This window comes from Vigna unguiculata, chromosome 9 (assembly GCF_004118075.2).
Source record: "Vigna unguiculata cultivar IT97K-499-35 chromosome 9, ASM411807v1, whole genome shotgun sequence".
Lineage (NCBI taxonomy): Eukaryota > Viridiplantae > Streptophyta > Magnoliopsida > Fabales > Fabaceae > Vigna > Vigna unguiculata.
The window spans coordinates 8298802-8310219 of NC_040287.1; the positions used below are offsets into that span (position 1 = coordinate 8298802).

At 26.8% G+C, this 11418-nt stretch overlaps 1 protein-coding gene across 1 annotated transcript; it reads left to right on the forward strand.

The window, feature by feature from the left end:
• The first annotated feature begins 1846 nt into the window (after positions 1-1846).
• LOC114162792 (myb-related protein 306-like) lies at positions 1847-3478 on the forward strand. The gene is made up of 3 exons (XM_028046766.1): positions 1847-2117; positions 2248-2377; positions 2520-3478. The coding sequence occupies exons 1-3, from the start codon at positions 1985-1987 to the stop codon at positions 3214-3216; spliced, it is 960 nt and encodes a 319-aa protein (XP_027902567.1). The 5' UTR covers positions 1847-1984; the 3' UTR covers positions 3217-3478.
• The last annotated feature ends 7940 nt before the right edge of the window (positions 3479-11418 follow it).

Consider the following 11418-nt stretch of genomic DNA (forward strand, 5'->3'; position numbering starts at 1 on the left):
GAAGAGGGCCACATGTCCTCAGCGTATTTTTCTAATATTAAGTATACTATTTATTAATAAAAGACAAGTACAAATTAAAAAAAGAAGTATAAATATAAAAGGAAGTTTTGGAAAAATACAAAAATTAATAAACAATACTACTAACATTCTTCTTTCTTCATTATGCCGACCGGTGATAGCATGGAGAAGTTGAAAAGGTTGTGTTCTTGAAGAACCTGTGAACCACACGATCATCAAGCACACATCACAAGGCTTCAGTTTTAATTACCATGAAAACAACTTGTAATATCCAAAACCTTATATTATTGGACACTATTCTGTGGAGAAAAATGAAAATTTTATGCACCCTCATTCACACTATTAAGCAAAGTCTCAAAATAAATGGCAAATAATTAATGTTTCAAATTTTAAGGCTATTAATCGACAATTAAAATGTTTTTATGAAATTATAATATATAGTAAATCATTTCTACATGTATATATCATTTTTAATTTATCAATTCGTAAAATAATTTTTTTCTTTTGTATAAAAATAGCTTTGATTTTTATCTGATAATAAAGTAGGAAGTAGTATTATTATTATTATTTTCTAATAAATCTGACGCTTTATTTTAAGAAAAAAAATGTCATTTCTTACACTTTTTCACTGTTATTATAAAAGCATTTAATATAAGTTAAATGCATTCAATGTCGCAAAAATGCAAAAATAAATAGAAAGAAAAGAAAGTAAGAGAAATAATAAAAGAGCGCTCTTATTTTGCTATTATGTTCTTTTCATTTGTCTTTAGATATTTTTTTTTCTAAAATGTAATTTTAGAATTTTTAAAGTTTTTTAATATATTATTATATAATATTCACTAGTAAAACTAAATGCATTTAATGTCATAAAAATAAATTCAAAGAAACGAAAGTAGGAGATAAATACAAAGAAAAAAAAAATCAATAAAAAGTGCTATTATTTTTATATTACTTCTTTTTCCATTTTTCTAAATTTTACATTTCCTCTAGAAGCTATACTTTCATAATTTAAAATTTTCAATTTACTATTATTTAATATTCACAAGTAATCATACATTCTTACAAATGCATTAAGTAAAAATAGTTAATCCAATACCAATATTTATTATTTTTAGATGTTCTTAATTTTATATATATATATATATATATATATATATATATTAATTTTAAATCTTAAACATCTTAAATATGTGAAAGAAAGAGGTGAGTGTAACCATTATTTTGATTTTGATTTTGATAATCAATTAAAATTATATAGTAGTACTCCATGTTCCACGAAAGTCTATTTTGAACACAAATAATGTAGTTCTCTGGGACATTGTCTTTTGGTGAAAAACAATTTAATTATGTTATTAAAATAATAAAATTTTGAAGTGTCTTTTATATACATACATAATTCATTATACAGTATCCATAATTTATTGTGGATTATTTATAATTAATTATAATTTTTTTAATTTTCATTAATAAATAATAAAAAAAGGAATAAATAAAATAATTTTATTTAGAAATACTTTGAGCTCATTTAAGTAGTTGTACACTTGATTTGTGTTTTAGTTTCTCATGTATTTTTCACATAATCCGAAGTAGGGATGTGTTTATGAATGTTTCCACTGTTACCATAATAATGAATGCCGACTGATTTGTGTGTGTGAAATGTTAATATAGAAAGAGAGTGAAGGGTGGACGCATGATTGACTTTTGCAATGCTTGAGTAAATGCTTCTTTTGACTCTTTTTCCTAATTTTACCACCTCAGTTTTTTTGTGCAGTCAGCCATTAACCCAACAAGTTCTTCTCTTTCCCTATATATATATCACTCATGGAAAATAGACAACCCAGTCCCAGTTGCAGAACCTTGTCTTTGCGTTTCAAACACCCCCAACACAAGAAGGAAAGAAGAAAAAGGAGCAAGAGAAAATAAAAGTATCACTATCTACACCTTTTTTTATTTTCCTTCATACCAAATGGGAAGACCACCTTGCTGTGACAAAATTGGGATTAAGAAAGGGCCATGGACTCCTGAGGAAGACATCATCTTGGTCTCTTACATTCAAGAACATGGACCCGGGAATTGGAGATTGGTTCCCTCAAATACAGGTAACTAAATTCAACCTATGCTTTTATTGTTTCTTCCCTCTTCTTCCTTTTCATTCTTCTGCAACCAGGCTACTTTAATGAAATTGGTGAAGTTATGATGATTCCATTAATTTTTCCTTTTTTGTTCCAGGGTTGATGAGATGCAGCAAAAGCTGCAGACTCAGATGGACCAACTATCTCCGACCTGGAATCAAACGAGGGAATTTCACCGATCATGAAGAGAAAATGATAATCCACCTCCAAGCCCTTTTGGGTAACAGGTACCAAATATATTTAGCTCTTGATAGTTTAAAGTTTGGATTTTTATCTGAATGTAAAAGGTTGGGAATTTTGTATAAAAGAAAAACTTTTTGGGATGCGTTTGATTTGATTTTGATAAAGATGAATTTATGACGGGTGCAGATGGGCTGCAATAGCGTCGTATCTTCCACAGAGGACAGACAATGACATAAAGAATTACTGGAATACCCATTTGAAAAAGAAGCTGAAGAAGATGCAGAGTGAGGAGGGTGATGATGAAGGTAACAATTACGACAAGGGAAACTCGTGTTCGCAGCTAAAGGGTCAGTGGGAGAGAAGACTTCAAACAGATATCCACATGGCAAAACAAGCCTTATGCGAGGCTTTGTCTCTCGACAAACCAACCCAAATCTTCCCCGAGACCAAACTACCCTCCACTTCTTCTTCTTCCCAATGTTTCCACCCCGCATCACCAAACAAAACAGCAACATCCTTGTACGCCTCCAGCACAGAGAACATAGCGAGGTTGTTGGACAATTGGATGAAAAAATCCCCAAACAAAACCGAAACAAACTGCTCCATCAGCAACAACAACATGGTAACCACAGGGTCTAGTTCGAGCGAGGGAACGCAAAGCACCGTGACATGCACGCAGGACCACCTTGACTCCTTGTGGAGCTTCAAGTCTGAACGTTCGCAATCCGAAGAGAACACGAACTTGGTGGAGAGTAAGCCAATCGTGGAGACGCAAGTGCCTCTGATGCTGCTGGAGAATTGGCTTTTCGACGATGGTGCACCTCAGTGCAACGAAGATCTCATCAACATGTCACTGGAGGAAAGTACAGATGGGTTGTTCTAGTTGTTCCAGTTGTTCTAGTCCTAGATCGATGTAACCAAATCAAGACCAAAAAAGTCTTGAAAAGAAAGAAAGAATGCGTGTGAGTGTGTGTGTGTGAATTAGACTTTTAAGTTATTGCAAATGAAACTACTTTTCTAGGTCCCCAGTAGGAAGGTAACTCCACGATACAAACAAAAGTGTACATTACAAGTACATCTATAACTATAACTATCATCATTACCTATCTTATCTTATCTACCATAATAATAACTTCAGTTCAATATACATGCTTTTTCTTTTTTTACATTTAGCACGGGTTACGCAACATCTCATTGCAATTCCTTTTTAATTTCTCTTCGATCAAAATTAATCGTGTAATTAAATGAATTTCAACTTTTTCTTATTTCTCAAATCAAAAGAAAATTAATTCCTTTCTCACCTTGCTGGCACTTTGGTTTTACACCAGCAAAGTGGTGATAGGTCTGAGACTTTTTGGTCCCTTTTTCTAAGTGTATTTGTCGTTCATGCGCTTAATGTTTCACATGTATTCAGATTCAATGGGACTAAAATTATATGAACACAAAATGACGAAAAGCAATATAAATGATATATCAAATCCATTTTTCACATTTTAATACAATGCATACTTGGGTTTTTTTATTTTATTTTACGAATCTATACATTTTTTTATAGGCTTTTGGGTTCTTTATGCTAAGGTGGTGGTAACATTATTATCTGCTGCATGTCTTTCCCCTCTCAATAAAAAAGCCTGGTTATCACTTTTTGATACATTTGTTGACTTACTTAAATTTAATTAAAAAATATTAGTTATCCATTATTTTTTATCTATATGTGAAAATTTGTGGTTGCTATAAGTACTATTTTGGTTGAATAATTATTAATTATTTTTTTCTTCATGAATTTGACACTAACCATGCCTTTATCTATTAAAATTTTTCTTTAGCGACTTGTTCAGTATGTTTTTAATTAAATATACGAAGAATATGGTGATATTAAAGGAAAGAAGCTACACGTGAGAATGTTTTAGCAGAAAAGTCATGTTTAATCTCTTTTAAGGTTTATTTTTTTTAGAACCAACTCAATTTATCTATATTTATATATAAAGAAATTTGTTTTTTGGTGTTTATATTTACTTTTCAATTTTATCCTTTAAATATAATTTTTTTCTAAATTAAAATAATTATTTCACTACTTTTATTCTTTAAATGACTATATTTTTTAAAAAAATTATTTGATTTTTTTAATTTTTATTATCATAAAATAAATAAACACACATGTATATAATAAGCGCATTTTGTTTTTTTCAGCAATGTTACAAAAATATTATTCTGTAGTCTAACGTGTTGAAGGATGTATGAGGAAGAGAAAAAGGTATAATATTATACAATTTGTTGAAATTCCCAAAATCACACCAAAAGGTTGTAAAGGATTATCTAGAAAACCTTTTATATTATTATATTTATTCATTCCACAAGTTGTTATCTTATTAACGTTATCACCTTACTTCCAAATTTAACGAAATATGTAACATGTATTATACATATACTTAGATTCATATACATACGTACGTAACCACGTACGTTTTATATATATATATATATATATATATATATATATATATATATATATATATATATATATTCAAGAGTTTGAAGGTAGCGCGTGTGCGCACATATACGCTTACGTATGGCCATACAAACAAAAACACAACATGTACCGTAGATATGTTTATGCTTAACTGTATCAACTCATATTGTTCAAACTGCATATATATTATTGTATTATGAATCTAGATGGGCACATTTTTTTTTTCGATAATTACTTTTAAAAGAAAAATAAAATAGTTTTCTTATAAATTAAGATTAGCTCAAACATAATAAAGTTATAACAAGAATTTATGTAATCATATTGTTTACAAATTAATTTCTACCTAATATAATTTAGTTTCTAAAAAGATTGTTTCATTTTTTATTTAATAGAAAAATTTGTCAAAACATATAATTAGTATATATACTTTTTTACAAATTTGAAGGGAACGCAGGTCTCCATACACACACGTGTAGCATGCATAAACACATGCTTTGTACCATACCGAACAGTGTTGCGACGCAACGTTAAAGTTCGTGATTTACACGTTTCATTAGATCGAAAGACACCTTTTTCACATTCATGTAAAACTGTAAGATATAAAACTTTTTTTTTGTGATTTTTTTTTCAGTATATATACATAATTGTATAAGCGTTTGAGAAATGGGTAGTTCTTTTATAATCATTTCATTCTTTTTCGAAAGATTATTTCCTATGAATTTATATGTTAATTTTTTATAAATTAGATACTTTTAAACATATTTAGAAATATAATATTACTTGAAACAAAATTTACTTCGGATGATGTATACTGTGTCTCCAAAATTAAAGATAGAAAGTATAGAAAAATAAAAGAAAAAATAGACAAAATTCACCTCTTGACACCGATGTCTGCTATAATTTAAGGGAAAACATAAAATTAGGAATATGCATTTTAAGTTTTTTATTTGAGTGATCAATTGTATTGGGTGTTCTTGAGATGTTTTTAAGTTTTAAATGTATTTAATGTTTATAATTTAAGAAAACTCTTAAAATATCACAATTTGGTGATTTAGTTTAATTTTGCAATTTTTTTCTAAAAGTATCCTATCTTTATATTTGAACAGTCTATAAATGAAGTATTTTATTTGAAGTAATTATGCTATATACATTTTCAAACAATTTATCTCTTGAATGAAGACAAGATTGGAAACAGTTAGTGGGACGTAAAAGATAAACTTGCATTGTCGGCAACATATAAAAACCTTGTAATTATTACTTAAAAAAAAACTTAATAAATCTATGTGTAAAATATGAATGAACTTGGTCCTCATAATAATATATAGCTTCACTCTTTTGATTTAATGCTATTGAATAAGCTTGAATTTATACTGCAAAATAAAGGGGCCATGTCTCCTCATGATCCAGGCCTTTTTCTATAAATGGTTGCTGGCATCCAACAAAGAAATTAATTATTCACCTTTAATTGAAATTAATTAAATATAAATATGAAATAAATATATTAACAACACGTGACATGATAAGATAGAGAGGTGGGACATGCAAAAATAGAAGAAGATATTATCAAAAGTCTAAATGAAAAGGATGGAATCACAAACATGTAATTATTAGTAAAACTCATTTAATCCGTTTCATTGGGAAAGAATCTAATTCAGTTCAACTATGTGAATACGTTGTTCTAAATCCTTAACAATATAAATAACAACTATAATAAGAAATAATAAAAATATCCTATCAATAACTCTGATAGTGTTTTGTTTACGAAAATGTAATGCTGGTATACGGAACAAAATGGATTTTTTTTCAAAAAATGGGTTAGTATGCCCGCGAAATTACCAAATGCGGCAGAAAATTTACAAGTCTGGTCAAGTTGTATGGAGGGAGTGCAATATCTAAATAAATAGAAGTCGTCGTATAGATAATGTTCCGTCAAGCGATCAAACTAATATTATTTATACGTAATAATTTTAATATTATCAAGACAGTAGTCAAAAAATTAGTACGAATAAAGTCAATTCTTAGTCTTCCAACGAACATAAAATTAATTTATATTAAACTAGTTTTTATAAAAATTATACAAAATAGTTAATCAAATAAAATTGAAAAAAATAACAGAATTGATAAAAATAAAAAGATATAAAAAAATATAATGATAAAAAAAATTGATTTCATTGTTTTTTCAAAATAGATCAATCATCGGTTATCTAAAAATTATTACTCAATTAATTATTATTCTAGATTTACAAATTAATCAATGTAAAGTTTCAAAAAATTTGTTGGCGTTCTCACTTCTAACCAAAATACAATCTCAATTAAAAATGATAACTTTTAGACAGGGGTGACTCAACGATTTGGGAGACCTAAAAAAAATTTAAAACATGAGCACTTTTATTTAAAATTTATTTTTTGAGTTTTTTTCGATGCAAATTTTTTTATTAAATTGTTATAATTAATTTCATTTAACATTTCTTTCTCAATAGATAATAGGACTAATTCGTCTAATCTTTCTTGAGACATTGTTGATCTTAAATAATCTTTTATTATCTTTAGCTTTGAGAAACTTCTTTCGGCGGAAATAACTGACACTAAAATTATTAACATTATTCTATAAGTTATATATACATTTGGAAAAGAATTTAGTCTTTTTATATAATTAAGAATGTGAATTTGTTTATTATTTTCCAAACCTATAATTTCTCTTATAATATTTAATTCTGAAATTAAATCAAATTCATCAATATCCAACGAATTATCATGTTTTAAAGATTTTGCAAGGTTTAAGTATATTTCTTTAAAAAATGAAATATCTACACACCGTAATACACAAGACATTTGCACTTTTTCGTTCATAGCTCATTTTTGTTATGTAATTAAAGTCTAAATTATTCTTTTCTTTTGAATTTTTGAATAGCCTGATTCAAATTTGCTAGTTGACATATCAATATATTTTTTTATGAAATAAAAAATGATAATATATAAAACATTACTAAAGATAAATATATAAAACAAATTAATTAAAACAATAAAACTTGGTTTCAGTTTTCAAGAAAATAAACTCGATAGTAGATTTGTAATATCTTAAAGTCTCAAGTCTCTTTTTTGTTCTTAAGTCTCAACTTTTTCACAAACTTGCAAAGTTGTTTATTTTAAAATTAGTCATTAATAAAAATAATTAAAAAAATATTGTTCTTCTAAACTCGATAATAAGTTTTTTTTTCCTAAATTTGAATTATCTTTCTACATAAAACTCAACTTTAAATTATATGCTTCGATTAATCTATTATCCACGAAAAGACTAAACTATAATCTAATTAATAGTTTTGTAAAAAAAAATCAGTTTCTCCTCAATATACATGCAAAAAAAAAAACTCTCGAAATTCATAAATATAAAAGTACCAAAAAACAAAATTACGCAAAAGAAACACGTTTCTAATTCTAATACAAATTCAAAATAGAATAAAAATAACAATGCAAATAAAAAGAAAAAACATACTAACAAAAAATGAGGATGAAAAGATTGGTACACACTGACAACATGAGATTCAAGATATTTAAATGATGTAATCTGTCAAAATCTTAGAAAAATGACTATTAGAAAAAACTAAAGTAAGGAGAGGTAAGAGAAGTCATAGAGAGATAAAAGAAGAAAATAAAATTGAGATTGATTATAAGAGACCAAAGACAACTAATCATTCTCTTTCTTGTAAACAAAATTATAATTTACTAAAAATATGTTTTAACTCATTAATTATCATTTTTACTACCAATAAAAATTAGCATACACTAATAATAATTTAATTAAATTTTATTCCCAAACATAAACTTATAATTAATTTAATAGAGTCATATTAATAATAAAATATTTTTTTAGGCCTTTTTAAATTTAAACATACTTTATAATTAGTTTAATAAAAGTATATTTAATTAGTACTAAAAAAATTGATTTTTTTTAAACATGATATTATAATTAATTTAATAGAAAAATATTAGTAATAAAAAAAAATTGTTGAATTCTTCTTATTCTTGAAACTTAAAATAAGTACGTTACTCGCTTTACCCTGAATCTACACTGCTTTATATTACGTTTAGATGCCCTAAATGACTTTTATCTTGTTCCTTGGATATTACATAATGGATAGATCAGATTATACACCTTTTTACGTTACGTACTTTGTTGCCTTCTCACATTCAGAGAGAAGAAAATGCTGTTGGATTAGGTAATCTTTGCGTTTCAGGTAAGCATTTCTTTTCTTGTTTTAATAAATTTTTTACTTGATATAATAAAACAGGTAACAATATTTGAATAAAGAATAATCAATACAACTTTTTTTAATGTTTTTAGTAGCTAATCCATTTTAATTTCATGTTCTCCTATATTCACTCTTTGTATATTAGCGTGTTTTTTATTCTTAATCTTGACTTTGAATAACAGGTTTAAAATTGTAAAATTTATTATCTAGTCATATTAAAAATTTATCTATTAATTCTATTGAAAACTTTTTTAACAACCTTCTTTTACAAATAAAGAAGATGTCTATATCTCTTTTAGATTGTGTTTGCTTTTGACAATGTATTGTGTTTGTGGATAGATATGCAAGTGAGCATGTGATGTGAATGGGATGGGTAGGGTACGGATAGTAGTTCATTCGTATCTTATCTACTAGATAAAAATTTGTCTCGTACCCGTATTCATATCTATGCGGATATCTGTTTATGCAGATACTCATATATTTTTTAAATATTCATGGATATTCACGGATACACGCGGATATTTACAAAAATAAATTTTTAATATTTAATAACAAATTTTAACTATAAATTCAAATAAAAATACAATACATAACATTTATAAATTTCAAACAACGTGCAAATAACCCCTTTAAATAATATTGAATGATATTTTACAAATAAATGGAGATTTTTTAAAACCAATTGATAAAAAACAACTCATTTAAAATCAATGTGTTAATATTTTAATTATTTTTTTAATTTAAATTAGAGTATAGCAGGTATGGGTATCCACGAGTACAGATATCCACGGATACTATGATACTCGTATCCGCGCCGTTTAACATGCGGGTATTAAAAATATCATGTACCCATTATTCGCGAATATCCATTTTCTATCCATTGTGAGTTTTATCCGTAGATACCTGCAAATACAAATTTTTTTGACATCGTAATATTGTTTGTTTCCAAGTACTTGAAGGTGACTCCAGGTGATGATTTGTGGGAGATACAAAATTTTCATCTTCACATGTTAGCATATTCAAGATGATTTACTATTTATGCAAAATTGAAAGACCACATTGCCGTCACGTATTATGGATTGTTGGATGATGATTTATCCATGTACTCAAAACCTTTTAAAAATAACCATTTAATAAATTTTATTTCAACAATATATATTATATTTAAATTAATCAATAAGTAAACTAATAATGAAAGATAAAATTGAATTGAAAATTTAAATTAATTGGAAAATAATTGTATATGATAAATAAAATTAGATGTATAAATTAATTAGTTTGTTTTATTTAAAATTAACTTTAAGTAATTGTATTTTATTTTCTATAAAATTTAAATATAAAGGAAAAAATGTAAACTTACAAATTAATCTATTAAAACTTTTATTTTATCAATCATATCATCCAAATTATTTCTAAACTTTCATAAAGTTTACTTCTAAACCTTTTCACTCTCACCTTTAAATCCTTTAAAACAAACTTCACTTTTTAAATCTCCTCAAATTCATTCACTCACCCCCTCTCAAATCCATCTTAAAAAACAAAGACACCCTTAACCTTAATGAAGAGTGAGATGATTATATGCGAGGAGACAAATACAAATCTAAAAATTAGAAGAAAGAAAGTTTAAGAAACTTAAATATTTAGTGGAATTCTATGATAAATATAATATTTGTGTATCTAGCTAAAACGTAATGTGCATTTAAATCTTTATGTTCTCAGAAGATTGGGATAGTCCAATAAAACCATAGATATGAAATGCTTAAGACGTTTGACTTCACTTCTCTTCCCTCCCAACGAGCCACATGAGGTAGGGTACCTGCAAAAAGTACTATGATGTTTAAGTCAATGTTTGGTTGTTGTTGGGTTGGGTTGAGAAAAAATAAGGTTTTACAAAAGTGGGTTGAATTCAACCCGACTCACTTAACCCACAGGTTCGAGTTGGATTGAGAGTGTGTTGACCCACTTAATCCACCAACACTTTTTTACAATTTTTTTTAATAATTATTTACTACTACTAATTATATAGGTTCACAATTTCATATTTTTAAATGTTAAAATGTTTCTCAATAATATTTGAATAGTTTGAATATTTAATTAATTTGATTGTCAAGTTATATACGTTGATACTTTACTTTTTAACTATAATCTTTATAGTAAATTACTCAAGCAACCGTCTTATAAACAATGTTTTCTAAATTAGCATGACAAAAATGTCTAGTTTTTTTATTTATATTTTTTTGAATAGCATGATAGAAAATATGTAATATTAGTCATGTTTTCTTGAACTATATGGACGTTTTCTTGAAAAGAATTCATCATATATTGGTAGCATGATCAAGACATTGGTTCTTTGATTTTACTGTGT

Bases quoted from the DNA above. Each gene is read 5' to 3' on its own strand.
- LOC114162792 (XM_028046766.1), top strand. From the start codon at position 1,985: ATGGGAAGACCACCTTGCTGTGACAAAATTGGGATTAAGAAAGGGCCA. The intron at 2,118-2,247 runs GTAACTAAATTC...TTTTTGTTCCAG, and splicing joins ATTGGTTCCCTCAAATACAG to GGTTGATGAGATGCAGCAAA. The intron at 2,378-2,519 runs GTACCAAATATA...TGACGGGTGCAG, and splicing joins CAAGCCCTTTTGGGTAACAG to ATGGGCTGCAATAGCGTCGT.